Genomic DNA, 22,416 nt, shown 5'->3' with positions numbered 1-22,416 from the left:
TTTTTTGGTAAATATTTTTGCTTTTCCTCTAATGAAAATCCAAAGATACAAGATTTTGTGACCAGCTGTTTCTCAATGATAATTAAACTGGTAGCCTTATTCCTGTATTTCCTTATTCTATATGCATAGTTTCATGACTTTCTTGAAAAAAAAAATATTAAATGAAGACAGGCTTTTGACTGTTTTCAGAACTTCAATTAATTGTATTATTAGGCATTCCAGCTCATCCACATCATTTTCAGTGTACCCTTTCCTGAAAAGAGCTGTCCATGGTTAATTTACTGTTGGTGGTTTAAATATCTCATTATGACTACGTTTTCAAGGAAATTCTAACCTGCCTGAGTCTTTATGTTTTGTAGTAAGGGTGGTAAAGTGACAAAAGGCAAGCTGTACATTGTGCAGAAATAGACAGAAATTATTCTATATATGAATTAGTTCATTTGTAAACTGGATTAGAAAGGAAAAGTAAATCAGGAATTTAGGACCAGTTCATAATTTTATTTAGGCATTAGCTTTTTTCATTTTGCACATGGCTTTATAGCATGGGTGGTGAACCCTGGTCCTAGTGAGCTAAAGTGGCTGCTTTTGATTTAAACTGTTTCATGATTAGAAACAAATTGTGGTTATTGGCACATACCATTTTATTGCTCCGCTTCTTGTTCATGTCATCATTCCACAGCACAAGAAATCCTCCATCCTTCCTTTTCCTTCCAGTTTCTTCACCTGCACAGGATCACCAGGAGCCGGACCCTGACCCAGTAGCATTGGGTATAAGATAGGAACCAACATTGGGTGGAATTGTAGGGCATGCTCTTTCATACATATACTGTGATACTCACTCATGTTTAGCCAATTTCAAGTTACCAATTAACTTAACAGAAATGTCTTTGGAATGTTGAAGGAGAACAGAAGGAAAATTCATGCAGATACAAGAGCAGCAGTGCACAGACTGAGATTCAAAACAAAGACTGCAGAGTTGTGAGGTAGATAATCTAACAATGGTGCCCCTCTGCCATAGAAGATATTCTGTCAATACCAATTCTAATTTTTCTTGGAAAATGAACAAAATATTTATCAGACTGTGTACATTAGAACCTTTCACATAATTTTTTTCCCAAATATTTTAGTAAAAGGGGTATTTTATAATGAACACACACAGATGGCACAAGATTTTCTGACAACACATTGTCTGTTTTGTTTTATGCACCTTGCTGTTGTTTAAGGTTTGGTTAAGAAAAAATGAAAAATAAGTTTATATTGTTGAATTAGAATTAAGCAAAAAATTTAGAAGGCAAATAGCCTTGTGTACACTTAAAGGTAAAGTAGCAACTAATATCTGTCTAAATTTTAAAGAAAAAATTAACTAAATTCTTGTACTGCAGACAGGGAGCTACTGTATCTTATTAAACAGTATCAAATTAAGAAATATGTGAGAATAAAAATATTCTGTAACTGTGCTGTCAGATGGTGACCCCGACTTATGTGATTTTAGTGTACAAAGCCAGGATTCTCTTGATTGTTATCAATTAATTAATGCTTTTCATCATAAAATGTTCAATATGATATTAAATATACATACATTTCCATAAGAATGCAGTAATTCATCACTTTGAAAAGGACTGTTGTGTTTACACTAAATTATTGTTCAGCGTTTAGTCTCTTAGCGTTGCAAATTCTCAAGTGATCACTGTATATTCTCTTGGGTTAAGCTTGCAACCACAGCTCTGTAGAAGTATTCTGAGACATGTCAGGTTAAAATATCATTATCATTTCCCATTTGTTTTGCTATTAGTTGAGACTCTTATAATTGAAATCACATTTTTTGATGTTGACTTTGAATTGAAATAAAACCCCTCTACATGAGCTTACTTTTAATTTAACTGTGACTAGTCAATATTAATCCCTTCACACACTTTCATTAACTCTTTAATTTTGATAACCTCATTGCTCATCTCGTCTTATTTTCTGTCTTCATTTCCTGGTGAGGGTCATGATGACAACTGACTAGACTAAATGAGACTTCCCTAACCCTATCAACTATCCCCAGCTCCTTCTGATGAATTCTTAAGGATTCTCAGACTAGCTGAGAGATATAATTCTTAAGCATGTCTTGGCTATCCCCCATGGGATACTTCTGAGTTCATACAGGCCATTGGCGCTAAAAATAATAAACATTACTGTTTTTCTGTTTTACAGACAAAGACAACGATGGATATTCCCATCTCAAATCCAAGTAATGAAACAATGCACTTGGATGTACTATTGAGGGGGACTGGTCTTTCTGGAGACAGTTACCTCGTCCTTAAACCAATGGAAAAAGTTTCTTATTTGGTCTCATACTTCTCATCATTTACTGGCAGAGCAACTGGAAGGTGAGTCTTGAAATGAATAGGTATCTAATTACCTTTGTCACAATGTAATGGTGCTGTAACTTATTAGTACTCCTCTACCGCAGAATTGGCTTATCTGACTAGTAAATATGCAGTAGAAAAATAATCCACACAATGACTACACAGAATAATTTATTCAACAGAAAGCAAAAAGTAAAAAAAAAGTTTATGACTGTAGTCATCTAAACAATATGGGCATATTCTGTTGGCTAGTTTTCTAAATAGGTGAGATAGATAAGCTATTATTTTGTTATTATTAATATTGTTATTATTAATTATGTGGCTTTGTGCAGGGTACCCGTATTTTATGCAGAACATTTAATATGAATATTTAGTGCTACTTTAAGCACAGGTCTTAGTCTTTACTAAGTGCTTTAACCAGTCCATCCCTTATGATTTTTATAATGGTTGTTTTTTTCTGTTTTTTGATTACTTCCATAACCAGTTCCTTTAAAAGGAATAAAAAATAAGCTTTAAACTTGAAAATATCTTTTGAGTATTCAAAATTAGTTCACATAGATAAAAGATGAAGTAGGCAAATTGTTTTTCTTATATTACAAGTTTAAAGGTTTTAATTCATGTCAGTTTTGGTTCCATTTGCTGAAAATAACAATCGTAATTAGTTTAATGCATTTACTGCTTTCTTATATGTGCAAAGTGGCAGCAAAGATAACATTTCTAAACCCACTTAATCCAATTTAAGATTATAGAGCCTACCCTAGCAGCACTGGGCTCAAAGTAGGAGAACGCAGTCTGCCATTCAATCACAGGGCTCATTTACACACTGAGGTGCCAGTTTGGATTTGCCAGTTTACACTAAAATCTACCTTAAAATCATTGGTGATATGGGAGGAAAAACAATACATACATGAGAGAGAGAACACTCAAACTCCGCACACTCAATGGGATACAGCCAGGACACTGGATCGGTGAAGAAATACTGCTGACCACTACACTATTTTCTTACCACAAGTGGGAATAAAGAAATGCATACAAGCAACTAACAAGTTTCTTACATTACTATGCATTTTTTGCCACTTATTATGCCTAATGGATGTAACTATAATCCATATCTCATATCTCAGATGTTTTTAACAAACAAGTTCATATATAGGTGGCACAGTGGCACAGGGTAGAGCTGCTGCCTCGCAGTTAGGAGACCTGGGTTCACTTCTCAAGTCCTCCTTGCGTGGAGTTTGCATAATCTCCCCGTGTCTGTGTGGGTGTCCTCCGGGTGCTCCGGTTTCCACCCACAGTCTGAAGACATGTAGGTTAGTTGGATTGGCGATTCTAAATCTTGTGCTTGCTGGCATTGGCTCCAGCAGACCCCCGGATTCAGAGGGAAAATGGATGGATGGATGGGTTCATATATAAATGCAAAAATACAAATTATCAAAAAGTTACACCTAAATGTTTACAATCCTCAAAACTTTACCACAAGTATTCTGACACATGCATATAATTACAATACTTCCTGTAAGTCTACTACTGGCATACAATTGTCCACAAAAAGCAGCAACAATTTTTGAGTGTGGCTTCTGGGTGACATGCAGTATGGTTGCTATGTCTGTCATACTAACATTCTTTCAACTTTACTGTATATAACTGGGAATGGATCTTCGCTTGGGTAAAACCACCTAGAATTGCAGATACTATTGTTTTAATGGCTTGTATACAATGAACTAGAAGGTATGGCTCTAATTTTATATAATTCTTAAATTTGTGTGAAGAAGCAAAAATGATTTCCAAAGACACAGTAAAACATGAAACTTAATATGCATCCAGTGTGTTGATAAATGAAATGTTAATATCCTTTTAAATGAATATATTTAAATTTGCTTGTCAGGCAAATTAAAAATAACATGTTGTGATCAAATTAGTGGCTTGGATATTGAAATGGCCATCCAATTAGAGAGTACTGTTTTTGAAAAGCAGGAATAAAAATGTAGGCAGCATTTGTTACCATTTTTTATCTTGATTTGAGACTCCCAGAGTGGTTCTCATTCACCAGTTACCTAACTAGAACTAATTCAGATTTGACATGTGTGTCTCTCACCTTGAGGAAGTCCACAGACAATAGAGAATTTACAGCAATAAGTATAATTTCTGGAGTCACTGGCTAGAGTTACTGAAAGAGAGCCTATTGCCTTTTATTGCTTCAGCAATTTATACCTGCTACAATGTCTATTAAACATATGGTGTAACTGCGATGTGAAATATATCTTGACATTTAAATTATTTCCACTCATTGTCAATCATATAGGAACCCTGCAGGGAGCTGTCTGTCAAAAGATTTTTTATTGTCACCCTTATGGATTCAGGTGATTGTGCCTTCTGTACTGTAGTGCCCCTTCTTGATTTCTGCTGTTATTTCAAAATTCTAATATTGAATATTTACAGATGTTCAAGTGACATCTAATACAGTGATCTCCCGCCTATCCCTGAAGTTACGTTCCAGACCCATCAGCAATAGGTGAAAATCTGCGATATAGAAAGACCATATAAATAAACATTTTTTTATAGTTTAAGCCTTAAAATACCCATCCCACACGCTTTAAACACATGTAAACTTATTTAAACCCACTTTATAAACACATATGATATGTGGATGTCGGGCTAAGAATATGAGTAACATCTCTATTATAAAACATTTTAGCGTCAGGCAAGACAGACAGAAGGACAGCTGCTGTACAGGCTTTTAAATGTTCGATGCGCAGAGCGACAAGCAGAACAGGCATCTTGGCAGAAGCAGCACAAAGCCAGTAGCTGATCCATCCACTTCTGCTTAGCGTGCATTCAGCTCCCCCCCTTCACAAAGCAAGCGGCAGAGACGCGAAGTGGCAAAAGGACAGCTGCTGTACAGGCTTTTAAGTGATTGACGCAAAGCGCGACAAGCACAACACACAGCTGGCCAGCAGCAGCAGCAAGACACCAGCTGAACCGATGGGATCTCTTTAGCGTGCGTTCAGACCCCCCTTCACAATGCGAGCAGCGTTATAAGTGCTGCGAGAAAGAGATGTAACCACACTCGGGGCAGAAAATAAAGGACAAATATTGATTTACAAAAGTTTTTAAGTAAAAATGAAAATAATGCATATGTAACAATTCCTATGAAAATAACAATCTCTTTAAATTGTTTATCCAGTAAACCAAAGAGCCCCCTAGTAATAATAATAATATTAATAAATCCGCGATGTAGCGGGGGCACGATAGCTGAACCGCGATATATTGGGGGATTACTGTATTAGAAAAAGGGCACCTAAGTCAACAAATAACACATGTCACTTTTTTCAATATTTTATTTATTTGATGAACAAAGATATCCAACCGCCACTGTGTGAAAAGTTAACTCCACCTAATTAAATGAGCACAATTACCAGGATAATTAGAGTCAGCTTAATACAGCCCTGCCTACTCAATATCATTTTCACTTATTTTGACCTTTGACAATGGAGTCAAATTACCAGCACAAAGGTTAATGGGAGTCCAATAAGCAGCACAAAGACTATAGGTTTATAAAAACACAATTAAAGGAAATCCAGATTTTGTTCTCAATCCAGAAAGGGCTGAAAAGCCATGTCTAAGAGCATAGGGCTTCAATAAACCACACTGAGAGCCATAATCTCCAAATGGAAACCACTTGGAACAGTAAACCCAACAGAGACAGGACCTGAAATGAATACTGTATGTCAAGCTAGAAACTTAATAATGTTTTTTTAACTTATTAGTTCTACAAAGAATAGAGGTCAAAAAATGTGAAAGACTGATATTGAATTATATAAAGCATTTGGTTATAGTCACTGAAGTGAAAGTGTACCCCAACTAGTGTCAAAGATAAAGTCACAGAGCCATTCTAAGGATATGAAAATCCTTTATGAACATATGAAGGCAATGACTGAATTACTGCTGTTGATTACACTTCTTAAAGACACAGTTACTTACAGGAGTATGTGATTAGTTAACAGTTTCTCATGTCAGAATGTTTTTTGGCCAGTGCTAGGTCTTACTGGTTCTAACTTTGTACATTCCAGCTCAGCTAAGAGCTGGGCAAGACTGGGTCACAGATCAAATGGCTTTTTAATTAAAGTGTTTGTTAATGGTAACATTTTATAGTAAAAATCAAAATTGACAGTAGTTATTAGCATAAGGAGGCAATTACTTTTTCTTTCAGTGAAGCTGAATAATTATATTCATTTAATTAATGACTTAAGATTAAAAAAAACTGAAAATTTTGTAGTTATAGAGGACTCTTAAAGAGGTTAAATACTGGCAGTTTACTTTCATACCTTAAAAACCAACAAAATGACAATCATTCTTCTTTAGCAGTTAAGCAACCTCTTCTTAGTCTCCCTCCTCTCATTCATTATGAGTCTGTTTATCTAGTGTTTAATTTATTTTTATCAACCTCTATTAAATTTGAGCCACATTCTTGTTTCTCTCCAAGTTTGCAGTTTTCCACCTTTGGCTCCAATTTAAACAGCATTGCTCATAGTTTATGTCTGCCTTGTCCAGTAAGTCTAGATATCTTTAGAAAAACAGACTGAGTATCAAGCGTTTTTAGTGGAGATCCACTGTAACTAGCATAGGGCAAAGAAAATTTGCAACCCTTTGTATGTGCATAATGCAAAAATATTCATTTTTAAAGACTTACAATATAAAAGGTTACTTATGAACTAAGGTTTGTCTTTATATGTGAAGCAGACTAGTTTCTCAATGTGGCAGTAAAAAGACTAGCAATTACCTTAAGAAAATTGTGTAAACTTATTTGTCATAATCAAAATAGTATTACTCTGCATCTTCTGGATCTGCAAAATGAATATTGAAAATGAAATATAAGGGTTGATGGTTTAGTTCAAGATGGACATCCAGTTATCACTGCCTTAACGAAAAAATAGAAATAACGTACATTTAGTGTTTTTCTGCAGCTTCTACTTTAAAAGTGCAGTTTAACATTGAGTCAATTAACTGATAAGACTGACGACCTTTTTTAGCAAACTGTCCAGAATTCTTTGCCTTTCCAGCAGTTCTTACCTAACTTAGGCATGACAGAGTGCTGAAGTCAGCAGACATTAAACTGTTTTGTCAGCATGCTGTTAATTAAGCATCACTTGGACTATAGATTGAAAGTCATATTGTTGATTCCCTGAGTTAAAGTTTTGTAGTCCTATTCATTTTTGATAATGGAATAAACAAAAGTTAAACAAATAAATTTAAATGCTGTCAGATTTCCTCATGCAATGCAGTTTTCTTAGAAATGTCCAAATAGAAAGTTCAGACAATTAAACTGTAATTGTATATAAAATTATTTTAATTTGGGTAACATGAGTTTTCATGCATGATTCCATCTTCATTTTAGGTACATTGAGTCAGTTTTCAGCTTAATTACTGCCCCAAAGATGCTCTTGTTAGTCTAAGTGTCAGCTGTAAATTTGCATGTTGTGAGTAAGTATGGTTATTGTTGAGCAAGTCTATGACAGTATGTCTCCCTGGCTCCTGCCTTATGTACAACACAACCAGTGATCCTGAAATATACTGTAAATAATGGGTTTGCACAGGAGATGCACAGTATGTAACATTTTGAATTAGGCACACTAGAAGCATACGCTCTTACCATGAAAACATATTCTATTATAATAACAGAACTGAATTTATTGTAAATAACATAAGAAAGTAAAAGATGTGTAACTAAAAACCAGCACAGTGTTTTTTGTGGTGAATAAGCTGTATTCAACAGTGACCTTGTTGGTTGAATATTTTCCTGGAAATTCACAGTATGACCGACTTAGACAAACATTTTTTTCCCAGCGTCCCATAATGCTTTGTGAGACCAATGTGATATCACAGATCTGTAGCAGCCACACTCAAGAGTTTTGAAACATACATACTGTAAACATGCACCAGCTTACATTTAACATTGCTGCCTATGGGCTTTGCACATGTGTGATGTCACTACCCGCTTAATATTTCAGCCAGATTTGCACCCGGTATGCATTTAAGAAAAAAGCAAAAAAAAAAAACTTGCAGTATTTTTATTTGTGAGGTGCATTAGCTGCCCTTAATGAGAATATTATGAATTCTGCTGCCAAGTATAGAACACCGATTACTGTGTGTTCACCACCACATCACATGGCTAATTTTGTATGCTGACCGAATGTATAAGCAGTTATCCATGCAGCACAGCAACAACTCAAAATAAATCGTAAAGGAGCCCTTCACTTCTTACTTCACAAGTCAAAAACACATGAAATAATAATTATAAGTTTACTACTATTTACAAGGCATTTTACCTTTTTGATAGAAGGAAAAACTGCAAAGCATCTGCACAGATACATCATAAACAAAGACATTCCAACTCCATCTGGTGGCATGACTTTAACACTAGAATTACCAGAGCCTACGAAAAAACTCGTAGATCCGTCCCGCCTTTAATCGCTTCACACTTCTCCATCAGCGTCTTTTGTCCTGTAAATGTGTTGATAAGCAGCAAGCAGCCTACTGTCACATCCCCCACTGCCGCACAGTTTTCTCAGCTCAAATCTGTTTACCTGCGTGTCAGTTGCTTGGAGTTGTATAGAGTGAGAAGTCAAGCAAAATAACACCTTTTATAAATACTATATCGTTATTTGGAACACATGCATTTCATGTGTGTTTTGTGTCTACAATGATCAATGTAAACACATCGTTAAAACAGAAACGATTTTCATGTTTTAGTAATAATTGACAAAATGTAGACATGAAGTTTATAATGTGTTGAAGCCTGAAGTCCAAATATCAAAGAAACACTTTCACAAAACGTACAAATATAACAGAACAAGTGCGCTTTTATTCAAAAATATAACTGCAGAAAAAGAACCCGCATTAGGGTGACACACATTTACTACGAACGCTTCTGTGGCACAACAGTATCAGCTGTTAACTGGTAATCAAAACTTCACGGGTTCAATCCCCGATGAGTCCGTTTTGAGAAGTGAGCTGCTAGTATTTTTATTATTTTAGAATAAAAACATACATTTGATTTCAGTCTGTAACAGCCAGTATAAATATATGATACTTGTAAAGATTAGCTTTGTTTTTGTTTTATTCAGTTTCATTCTCTCAGTTGCGTTCACGATTCCACCCTACTCCCATACCCATCTGACACTGCTGTTTTTACATAAAGACGCGCTATAGCTCTGCAGTCTACTTGTGACTTTACACTGTAGGAAGTAAGTAAATAAACCAAGGTAAATAAGTAAATAACATTCGATCTGGCTCTTATATACAAAGTACAGCGATGGCAGCTTCCACTTGCAGCTACAGACTCTTCAGTTCGCAAGTGACTCTCCAAGCTAGTGTTTACATCTGGACAGTGTATGTGCCCTAAAATGAAGTCTGACTGCATTCTCGTACCAATGCTTGTGAACTGAAGTGTCTGCGTGCACTTTTCGTGGCATTCGCGTCTTTATGTGAAAACAGCATAACAGGGGGTGGAGGTGGGGTGGAATCGTGAACGCGACTGAGAGAATGAAACTGAATAAAAAAAAAAAAACAAAGCTAATCTTTACAAGTATCATATATTTACACCGACTGTTACAGACTGAAATCTATATGTATGTTTTTATTGTAAAATAGTAAGAATACTAGCAGCTCACTTCTCAAAACGGACTCGTCGGGGATTGAACCCGTGAAGTTTTGATTACCAGTCAACAGCTGATACCGTTGCGCCACGGAAGCGGTTGTAGTAAATGCGTGTCACCCTAACACGGGTTCTTTTTCTGCAGTTATATTTTTGAATAAAAGCGCACTTGTTCTGTTATATTTGTACCTTTTGTGAAAGTGTTTCTTTGATATTTGGACTTCAAGCTTCACACATTATAAACTTCATGTCAACATTTTGTCAATTATTACTAAAACATGAAAAACATTCCTGTTTTAACGATGTGTTTACATAGATCGTTGTAGACACGGAACACACATGAAATGCATGTGTTCCAAATAACAATATAGTATTTATAAAAGGTGTCATTTTGCTTGACTTTTCACTCTATACAACTCCAAGCAAATGACACGCAGGTAAACAGATTTGAGCTGAGAAAACTGTGCGGCAGTGGGGGATGTGACAGTAGGCTGCTTGCTGCTTATCAACACATTTACAGAACAAAAGACACTGATTGAGAAGTGTGAAGCGATTAAAGGTGGGACGGATCTACGAGTTTTTTCGTGAGCTCTGGTAATTCTAGTGTTAAACAATGGAACAATCCAGTCCCACGTCACTGCATTGTGGTAAAGCCAATCTGTGCCATGAAGACTGAGCTCTGTGAACACAATATACAGTATGCTGAATATGGTTATATTTGCAACGACAATAAAAAAGTATTCTTTAGTTTTGGGGCTTTTTAGGAGATGATTATTTCAAACATTATCTTCCTCCATACTTTTAATGCCACAGGGGACAGGGGTATCCAAGATAATTGTTAAAGGTTCAGTTATTTGACACACACATGCATGTACTGGAAATGAAAAGGTTTCAAACAGTTTAAGACATTATCCAAAATTATTTCATACTAATTGCCTCCTTATGCATTTGGGCTGCTGTCAAATTTCTGAAATAACACAACTGCATATTTTATGATATTTAATAAAGCTATATTTTATATTTTTTCTTTATCTCACTGGCATCAGCTCAACAAAATATAGCATTCTTCTTTTTGATCTTCTTTTTCTTTATAGTGTCATATTTCAGTCTGACAAAGTGGCAGAATTCTGGTATGAGTTGGATTTGACTACAGAGAAACCATTGCCAACAATTTTTCCACCACTACAATGTGAACTAGGAAAGTAAGTACTAATTAATTTTCTTTGATTGATACAGCATTCATGATTGTTTAAAAGAATATAATTATAAAAATATATAGAATGTTATGTTTGCATATTGAAATGTGAACTCATAAAAATACAATGCATATAATTACTGAAGACAGAATACTGCCAGTTATAATATTTCTCATTTGCAACCCTGTGGCTACTGCCATTCTTAGATTAGCCATTAACAGGCATTTTCATTACTGTGAATGAGAATAGGGGTGTATGTGTACTGTTAGTGTGCTTTACAATGGACTGGTACCCTGTCCAGAGTTGTTCCAGCCTTGCACCCAGTCCTGTGAAACAGTCTGTGGGCAGTGTGATCCTGAATTGCATTAAGCAGATTAGAAGATGGTTGGAATGATTTATATTTGAAGAGAAGAAGAAGAAGATGTTTAGGCTGATGTTTCTTCAAATTGCACATAACATTAGGAAAAGGGAACTTATATTTGACATGCACAGCAACAGAAAAAAAAGTTGACAATGCTTTAAATCGATTTAAAATGGAATGTGCCTCAAAATTTAAAAGTTGACCTGAGAATTCAGCGCCAAGGAGAGGATTAACAATGAAGAAAAATCACAAAACAATATAAATATTAAATATATCATTCAAATATTCTCATTTAATGTAGTTGGCAGCTCAACTACAAATGGAAGGGCTTATCTCACAAAGAATCCCCTAAAGCTTGTACGTTAGACAACGTACTGATGGATATGTTGTGTATCGCATCAGAGTATTTCCAGTCTGACATTCAGGAGTGCTGAGATGCTTAAAAATCCACTTCATTGTCTAAGAAAGGTTTAAAAATGAATTAAAGGGTAAGTTTGGTATTTTTCAAGTGAAAGTTATTTCTTCACAATTACGCTGTATATTAAAATTGTGTTCAAAAGTGAAGCATATTTTAAAAATTTAAAAAAAAAATACTAATAATTAGCCAGCTCTTGCTTTTTATAATGGAGGTGAAGGGTACTAGTCTCATTATTAAAGAAAGCCCTAAAACTTACCAAACTTGATCCGCATGTTGAAATTACTTTAATATGGCAAAAAAATGTATCTATGTAGTTTGAAGAAGGAAAACGTAAAAAGTAAAACATTATTGTGAGATTCAACCATTTTAAAAGTAGACCAGTTGTGCACTTCACTCCACCTCTCGTCCTCCTCCACAATGTTCTTTCAGCCCCAATCATGTGAATTAACCTCAGAAAGTCACTGCTGTTGACATTATTCAGTGTTGATGCCCTTGACCAGTGATTCATACATTTTTTATTTCTAATGACCCAATTTTGCCTTTTTGCATGTCTTGGTGACCCGTAATCGCCATTGAATGTCATCCAGGGGAACCAACCACTGGGGCAGCGTCTTTCCCCTTGGAGAATTGCTGTCATTTGATGTCGATGGGGGGGTATTCCTGTTGAACGATTGCTGACATCGTCGTGTAGGGGGGATTATTTTCCCCCTTACAAGCTGTGACCCATCACAAGGCATTACACAAACCGTTCATGGCCTTTTCTCATTCAGTACTATTGTAATTCAAGACTCAGCGCAACCCATGTACAGATGTTGCTTAGCCCACAGTTTAGAAAACACTGTCCTGGACAATAATAACTGTAAAAGTCACACTTGCGATCACAGATGTTCTTTTATGCAGGCTTCTGCAGGAGCACAGGGTTGTCATTCCTGCTCACAGTGCCAGGGTTTGCATGAGATATACATGTTCTCCCCATGTATTGAGTAATGGTTTGGTATCAGTGTCAGTGAGTTTACTCACTCAAAAATGTTCTTTTATTACGTTCTTTCATTAAAAAAGCCGATAATTTGATTGTGGTGCTTCAATCTACTCTATCTCATATACTATGGACACTTCAATGTGCAGGTGGTTGGTTGTTTCAGAAATCAGGGGCTTTTATTAAGAAATACAATGCAGTGTAATCAGTTTTGATTTATTGCCATGTGTACAAAGTGCAACGCAACTTATATGTGCTCTTTTCACTATATCTCCCACTCACAATAAATCTCACTCTGTAGGCTATGTAACATAACAACACAGAATGTAATGGTTGTTGTTTAATAAAAAGTAATCATATGATTTGAGGATGTATCTGTCTGTTGTAACAAGCCATAGCAGAGTATCATCATTGAAGAAACAGAATTATAGAAGCAAAAATATGATTTTAAGCTGAACAGAGCTTGGTGTTGGTGTATTGTTGGTGTTGTTATAACTACAACCCATGACAGTGGCAGCTAAGTAGACAAGCCAACAAGAAATGTATTCTTAGCTCAAGACAAATACTTCAAAGAATCTGTGATAAAATAATTATTTCTAGTTAGCTTTCATTATCACAAGGACGCCTCATGTTTTCTTAAATCAAAACCTTTCTCTCTATTATAAAAAAAATCCTGGGAGAGAAAGACGGGAGACGAGACGTGATCTTCATGTTATGATCACAGAAGACACTTAAAAGACCCGCGAGACGAAAGAGATTGGCCACAGAGCATCTTGCGGGGACCTTAAACATGAGACTTTGTGCCAAGAGATTGACCCAAGACCGTCTCGCGATGACGCAGAACATGAGATTCTTGCAAGACACGCCCTACTTACAACTAATATCAAATAAGACAACGGCAGCAAAACATTCAGTTGTCTAAAGGATTTGACCACACACAGATCCAGGATCTCAGCGCATATAAAGCGTATAAGTACAATACGTCGACTAAGCGAAAAAGAAAACAGCGCGGAGAAAAGAGACTCAAAAGCTTTGGAGAGAAAAAAGAGCAAAAAAGAAAAAGAATAATCTAGGTGCAAATTCAGAAAATAAGGAAAGTAATTATCAGCCCGGAACAAGTGGCATTGAAAAAAAGCACATCCAGTCGGGCTCAGAATTAAAAGACAGAGAGTAAAATACAAAGTAGAACTTCATAAAGACGTTCACAAGTGTTGGTGCTATATACATGTAGAGCAGGTTAGAGATTATGAAAGCAGTGGAATTCGAGAGGCTCAAAAAAAAAAGGCGTGATACACATGTGGAGAAAGTTAAAGAATATGAAAGTAGGAAAATTAGAAAGTGTAAAAAAAAAGAAAGTAAAGATTGCAGTAGCGCAAAGAAATGGAAATTATTACTCGAAAAAGGGAAAATAATCACCACGGACCAGGTGTCACTGAAAAAAAAGCAGGACAAGGCGAGGTCAGAAATAAAAGACAAAAAGTAGAAAACAAAATAAAACGTCATAAAGAGGTTAAAAAACAAGGGGGCCAAACACATGCAGAGCAGGTTAGAGATAATGAAAACTGGAATTCAAAAGACTCAAAAAAAACGTAGGCGCAATACACATGCTGAGCAAGATACAGAATATGAAAGTAAAAAAAATGACAATGTCAAAACAAAGACAGTAAACATCGCATTAGCGCAAAAAAGAGAAATTATTATTCAGAGAAATAACGAAAAGGCGAATAGAAATCGAATATATGGACATAGGTGATATGTCAGAAGTATGTAAATATTGTAAGGCTTTCAAGTTTAAGTCAGAGAATTTCAAAAACGGGGTTTACACATGCATTATTGGTTACTTTGGAAAAAAAAAAATTTTAACTGCTGATGATGTAGATCATTTTGTCTGTGCTAAAATTCCAAACAGAGAAACCTATCCTGAATTATGGTACAAAGTCATTAAACACGTCTCACTGACCTCATTAAAAAGATTCAGGTTATTGGGACTCCAAAGATTCCAAATACAGTATTGTTTTTACAGAATTTCTGAAATAAAAGTGAAACTAATGAAATAGCAACAATTCAAAGAAACAAAAATCTTAAAAGTGTGTATCCAGAAAAACAAACATTAAAGAAGACATACTTGGTAAGTTTTAATGCTTTTTCATTCACCTGATACTGTTCAGCCCCATTGTAAGCTGCAAGAACAGACAAGGGATTTTTAAAATGTAATGCTTCACTTTAAAACACAGTTTTAAGTGATAAAGCAATTTGTAGCATGATTGTGAAGAAATAACTTCACCGAACCTATTTTTTAAGTCAGTTTTTTTGTATTAGCATTACTCTGTAGAAAGACACATTTTTGCGTATAGAGTTAGAATTTCAACTTTAAATTCAGTCAAACAAGAAAGTAATATATTACATGTATTGCAGAAATTAATCACAATACTTAATATACTGAAAAACATAACATAAAAATATTTTTAGTGTGTTGTAAGTATCATGATGCTGCTCTATTGTGATTCCCCTAATGGTAATTATCAATGACCTTTAAACCACTAAGCACTGTTTCTTTTTAGTTAGCCAATAAAAGGTGTCGTTTTGCTTGACTTCTCACTAGTTTCAAATACAGTCATGAAAAAGTTTGGGAACCCCTCTCAGCCTGCATAATAATTTACTTTCAACAAAATAGATAACAGTGGTATGTCTTTCATTTCCTAGAAACATCTGAGTACTGGGGTTTTTTCCGAACAAAGATTTTTAGTGAAGCAGTATTTAGTTGTATGAAATTAAATCAAAGATGAAAAACTGACTGTGCAAAAATTTGGGTCCCCTTGTAATTTTGCTGATTTGAATGCATGTAACTGCTCAATACTGATTACTTGCAACACCAAATTGGTTGGATTAGCTCTTTAAGCCTTGAACTTCATAGACAGGTGTGTCCAATCATGAGAAAAGGTATTTAAGGTGGTCAATTGCAAGTTGTGCTTCCCTTTGACTCTCCTCTGAAGAGTGACAGCATGGGATCCTCAAAGGAACTCTCAGAAGATCTGATAACAAAGATTGTTTATTATCATGGTTTAGGGGAAGGCTACAAAAAGCTATCTCAGAGGTTTAAACTGTCAATTACAACTGTAAGGAATGTAATCAGGAAATGCAAAGCCACAGGCACAGTTGCTGTTAAACCCAGGTCTGGCAGGTCAAGAAAAATACAGGAGCGGCATATGCGCAGGATTGTGAGAATGGTTACAGACAACCCACAGATCACCTCCAAAGACCTGCAAGAACATCTTGCTGCAGATCTACAATTCAGCACAATTTGCACAAAGAACATCTGTATGGCAGGGTGATGAGAAAGAAGCCCTTTCTGCACTCACACTACAAACAGAGTCGCTTGTTATATGCAAATGCTCATTTAGACAAGCCGGATTCATTTTGGAACGAAGTGCTTTGGACTGATGAGATAAAAATTGAGTTATTTGGTCACAACAAAAAGCGCTTTGCATGGCGGAAGAAAAACACAGCATTCCAAGAAAAACACCTGCTACCTACTGTTGAATTTGGTGGAGGTTCCATCATGCTGTGGGGCTAGTTCAGGGACTGGGGCCCTTGTTAAAGTCGAGGGTCGGATGAGTTCAACCCAGTATCAACAAATTCTTCAGGATAATGTTCAAGCATCAGTCACAAAGTTGAAGTTACGAAGGGCTTGGATATTCCAACAAGACAATGACCCAAAACACAGTTTGAAATCTACAAAGGCATTCATGCAGAGGGAGAAGTACAATGTTCTGGAATGACCGTCACAGTCTCCTGACTTGAATATCATCGAAAATCTATGGGATGATTTGAAGCAGACTGTCCATGCTCAGCAGCCATCAAATTTAACTGAACTGGAGAGTTTTTGTAAAAAAAAATTAAGAGGGGTTCCCATACTTTTTCATATGACCGTAGCTGTTAGCCTAATGAATGTGACTTTGTGTGTATGCAGAGTCCTCCATAATGTTTGTAAATTTTTCCTTGCAAAAAATAAATAAATAATACCAAACCAAGCCAGAATATGCAAGATAATTTGTGTTGTATGTTTATGAACTTGGTAAATTGCCTAACACCTTTGGTTTCCTTGTCAAGTATGCACCAACGCTTACTCTTTACCAGCAGGGTTTAGATTCATCTCAAGAAATGCTGTTGATGTCTTGTCTTGTCTATGCATCTGTTTGATGTCTAATTAATGGTTTAATTGATGGCTTTAGGCAAACACAGGAAGAGGGGCTGAGGTCTTTTAATGGGGTGGCACTGCTGTGACAGCAATATAGTTTATGTTTGACAACCACAAACCTTCTTATTCACTTTCTGCCTCTGCTTAATCTTATTCACAGCATAATTGTATAATTGTTGAAGACAGCATGCCAGTATTTTGTCAAGTTCTACTTCAAACAATTTTGTTGGTAACAGTTTTGGACTCTACGTAAAATAATACGTTGTAAGATTACCCAATATATACACAGCTTATATTACAGATGATCAGTTCAATTATGTAATTTACCATTGGTAATGTGACTTGTGACATTTGGTGTTCTGAGGTAATTGTAGTTTTGGTTTAAAGCAGAAACCATACCTCCTCAAAGAAACGAGACTTTTCAAATTTTGGACAGGCATTGATTAACTTTAGAGTGCTACTAAAGCCTGAAGGCTACAGTATAAATTAGCAGCTTTACTATACAATTTCCTATTCTTCAATCGTCATAAAATAAGTAGGTTAATTCATTCTGGTGTTTCCTTTAAGAACAACATAATTTACATTTACTCTTGGCTATATGAACTAGTATGAAAAGATGCTGCTTAATGTCTTCAGATGTGTTACCTCTCTAGCCATTACACAAGCTGCAAAAATATTTTTCTCAGTATTCTTCAAAGTTTTACATATAACTACCAGATGTTGTCTGGCACTACAAATTTAATTGCTGAGTGTGTCTTGAATGCTTAATTTCCTAATTTAATAAAAACTTGACTGTTATAAAATATTTACAGCCTCTTAATTTTTTTTTAAATTTAAGCCTTCATAGCTTGTGTATTATGTTGAGGATTTGTATCCTAGAAATTAATTTTCTTAGCAATTAATTAAAATCTGTTTTACGAAACTTAAATTGGTTATTTTGAAGAGACAAAATGTAGATGCATTATGTTTGAGTCAGTAATTTTGATATTTAGCTTTATTTACAAGTAGATGCAACAGGAAAAATATGTTTTCTGCTTCGGGCCAGGCTTTGCAAAACAGATGCTCTATCCATGGGATCTGTGCACCTAGATTATTCCAACTAGTTGTCTTCCACCAGTAGAATATAACAAAACAGAAAAACAGAGCAAAGCATTTGAAAGGAATATTAATCTTAAATGTAATTCTTAATAAAAGAAAAGTTCTTACATTTTGATATAAGAGCTCATTAAACAATTTTGACACTCCAAACCATTGTTATATTTGTTGCTTGTTAGATGGACAATTGTTAATTGAAGATATTGTTGGGCTGTATCTGCAAAGGAAAAAAGGGTTAAAGGTTATCTTCATGCTAGAAATAAAAAAGGTTAAAGATTTTCAACCCAAAGAGTATATTTTCATATGTTATTTACCTCACATGATTTGTAGTGATGGCCAAAAAAAATATTAATTTCATGTTTTCATGGGAAATGGAGAAAAACAATGTGTCTGATTAAATAGGAGCCTATGGTAACCAATGCTAGATAGATAAAAATATCCATGAAAAAAATGTTTAGTTACTCCTGTGACATAATCCAGTCATCCAGTTATATGTTCATATCTTTTAAAATGGTTGCATATTATGCTAAAATATTGTTAAATAAACACCTCAGGAAAATGAAAGTAATCCACAAACAGGCTGTTTACAATGGATTGTAGTTTTGAATTGAAGACCAACTTCTCCCCTTCAATCATTGGTCAAGAGTCCTGTCCATTCCCCATTAAAACATAAGGTTAAATTTTTTCTCAGCCATCATTACAAATTACATGGAATAAGTAACATAAATATCATTTTTGGGTGGACTATTCAATTCTCTGTTGCATGTACCAACAAAGACTGAAAATCCCAAAATTAAGCATGATTGTTTTTCATTTTAAATGTCTGACCAAGTTTTAAAATAGTGTGGGTGCTGAGGCCCAGAAACATTTCAATCAAATGTATTACTTGTATTCTTCTGTCTGAAAATGGACATAAGACAAAGTAAATTAGGATGTGTGAAATGGGAAACTATTGGTTATAAAACTGCTTTTTACATTATGTTGTTTTTGTTGTTTGTATGCTTCTGGTGATCTTCTATTGTCTTTTGAGTTCTAAGATGGCCATGCCACTGTGACATCATTGTGACAACAGTGGCTGCATGCATTACCAAGTATCTAAGTGCATACATGGGCATGTGACATCACAGTAGCCATTTTCACTTCTGCTATTTCTTTTTGAAATCAATATTTTGTACGGTAAACATTTTATTTCTGTCATTATTTGTCACTAATTTCAATGTTTGTGCTTTTGCACAAGGTTTTATGAGTTCCTCAAAATGTTTATTTGACCTCTTGATGATATCCCCAGCAGGGCCGTTCTGAGCAGTTTGGGGGCCCTACGTGGTTCAGAAATGTGCAGGCCCCGCATGTATGGGGGTGTCCTCCCTGTAGCTCAGGAAGGTGTTCTAATAAAACGTCCGGAAAAGACCTTAGATGACCAGTAAGCCTACATGTATGCTTGTGTGTATGCAGAGTGGTAAAATATTGATTTTGTTCTGGATCTGGTAAAGGCTGGTAATATAGGGATATTTCATGATTTTATGGTGATCTCTCTGAATGAATCCGAAACGAATCTCAAAAATTAATGTTTGCTATAGTGCATTTGGCGAAGTTACGACGGCGTGACAATATTATTAGGGATTTAGGTGAAGATTGCTATTTGGATAATAAATTACCATTGTTAATAAGACTAAGAGATGCACTGAACTGAATTTCCTGGGACTGACACAGACGGCTGCAGTGCCAGGGGCATGACAGGGGCCCCAGCCCCACAGCCCGACAACAACAAAAAAAATAAAAATATTGTAAGTTAGGGCCGGGCTGGGGGCCTAAGAACGTCTATGTCCCCAGTCAAAGTAAACATTTTCTAATTTTTGCTGAGTACAACCATGGGGTTGAGCAGCTGTTGAATGATTTGCTATATGAACGTTTAGGTCACCTAAAAACCATTCAAAATGGCATTGCCATAATCCTGAAATTGCTTTGGAGACATAGCTGGCATAGCATATAAACACATTACATGGCATGTCTGTTTATTTCAATTGATGTCAATAATCAATATACAGTACATATTTGTAGCTCTGCAATAAAGCAATTGCAAATATCATTAAGTTATAATAATTCTCAAAATATGTAACTTGACATGCATATTTATAATGTGTTAGAATATTTAATAGACACATACAAAATAATTTCATTCTTTTTAGTCAGTCAGTCAGTGCCCAACCCACTATATCCTAACACAGGATCACAGGGGTCTGTTGGAGCCAATCCCAGGCACCACAGGGCACAAGGCAGGGTTCCAGCCCACCGCAGGGCACACACACACACACCCACACACTAGGGACAATTTAGGATCGTCAATGCACCTAACCTGTATGTCTTTGGACTGTGGGAGGAAACCAGAGCACCCGGAAGAAACCCATGCAAACATGGGGAGAACATGCAAACTCCATGCAGGGAGGACCCGGGAAACGAACCCAGGTCTCCTTACTGTGAGGCAGCAGCACTACCACTGTCCCACCGTGCTGCCTTTATTCTTTTTATACACTTAAAAAACAATAGACTAATGAAAAGACCTTCTTTGTCATTACCATTTCATAAAAATACTATCATATTAAAGTGAAGCTAAAAAAATTCTCTTTTTTAACCCTTAACTACTCGGGCTGGTGTATTTTGTACACCAATCTCCGTTTTTTTTGTCCAATGTCCTTTTACTTGAACCTACTGGCAGCATCCACCATGCATCCTCAGTTTGATTCACTACAAGTACAGTGTCGCAGTGGTTTCCTTCCAGTGTACCCCAGGCAGTTTTATGAGTGGATGCACAGTTGCAAGTTCCATATTGTGCATTTGGTACACCGTGCGGGTACTTATGTATGTTTGACAAAGATGAGATGTTCTTCTTGCAATGGCTTTGTCTGCAAAGAACATTCAACAGCTAAAGTGAAATGTGACATTTGCAAATCCTGCAGTGAATAAAGTGTGACTGGTGACGAATAATCCTGGAGAAGTGGATCAGGTTTATTTGCAGATAGTCCTAGACTGTGTCATACTATTCAGTAATATGGTATTAAATTACATTAAAAACATGAACAATTTAAAATTATTGCAATATGTTATATTTCAAACTTTCAGCGTGCATATAAATAGCCATTTTAAAACTGGTGCATGAAGTACACCGTACTTATGGGATGAGAAATGGTGTGAGTAGTTAATGGTTAAATAAAATAAATGAAAAAAAAAATGTTTGTTTATAACTTTTTTTTTTTTTTTTGCTTTCTTCTTGTAGATGGACTCGTCACTTTATCCCCTTAGTTAATCCTACAGATGAAACTTTGCAATTGCAAGCATTTAACAGCAATCCAAAACATTTTTCAGTGGAGCTGGGTCCGAAGAAATCAGTAAGTATTTTTACAACATAGGAAATACACTAATAAAATTAAATGTGAATTGTTCCTATTATGCCTTGGGTAATTTATCAGCATATTGATACACTTGTTTAATTACATACAAGTGACATTACTGTAGTACTACTACTATGCTGCACCTATTACAATGTATACTGACAAGATATAATCAAGATACAATATGTAAGTCATGCAAACATTATAATGTGAGAGTGTAGATAACCTAAAGCATATTTCACTTTACAGTAGAGTACAGATAGATGCTGTATATGTAACCTTTAAATATAATTATTTAAGTTCATGGTGTCATAAATGATATGCACATGTAGAGAAATAAAACTAACAAACTCTCTAAGCAGAACCTCTAGTTAATGGCTACAGGTAAATTCCATTTCTGATCATGGATAAATTGAAGGAGACATTAGCCCAAACAGTATATGTTGATGCTAACACACTAGTTACAAATGTCATAAACTGGGTCAGCAGCCTGGTGATAACAGACATGAAGCAAGGCTCATTTCAGTTGTTGAACAAGCCTATCACCTAACATCATTAGTCCAAACCCACACTTCAACCTTTCTACTTCAAGCTTCCAGGTAAGGAAGTATTTTCACAGATATTGACAAAATTAAGCTAAAATATGGGGGGTATGGTTGGCAGCTGTGGCATAATATAATTAAAGACAAATAATTGCGAAATTTTAGAACATTACAAATGTTGAGCTGACAAGTAGCTTTTCAGCCCAAAAAGCTCACCAGTCATATGCACTTAATTCCTC

The 22,416-nt window shown here is 35.6% G+C and overlaps 1 protein-coding gene across 1 annotated transcript in view; it reads left to right on the top strand.

Annotated features, from left to right (window-relative positions):
• The window catches only part of LOC114651130 (cilia- and flagella-associated protein 47-like), a 622,279-nt gene that overhangs the window by 438,137 nt on the left and 161,726 nt on the right, over window positions 1-22,416 (top strand). Inside the window, 3 exon segments of the mRNA XM_051927333.1 lie at window positions 2,197-2,372; window positions 11,100-11,207; window positions 21,521-21,632. Of these exon segments, the coding sequence (XP_051783293.1) occupies window positions 2,197-2,372; window positions 11,100-11,207; window positions 21,521-21,632 (396 nt within the window).

This window comes from Erpetoichthys calabaricus, chromosome 4 (assembly GCF_900747795.2).
Source record: "Erpetoichthys calabaricus chromosome 4, fErpCal1.3, whole genome shotgun sequence".
In the NCBI taxonomy this organism is placed as follows: Eukaryota; Metazoa; Chordata; class Cladistia; order Polypteriformes; family Polypteridae; genus Erpetoichthys; species Erpetoichthys calabaricus.
The sequence above is the reverse complement of the archived record's forward strand: the minus strand, read 5'-3'. Positions and strand labels throughout refer to the sequence as shown.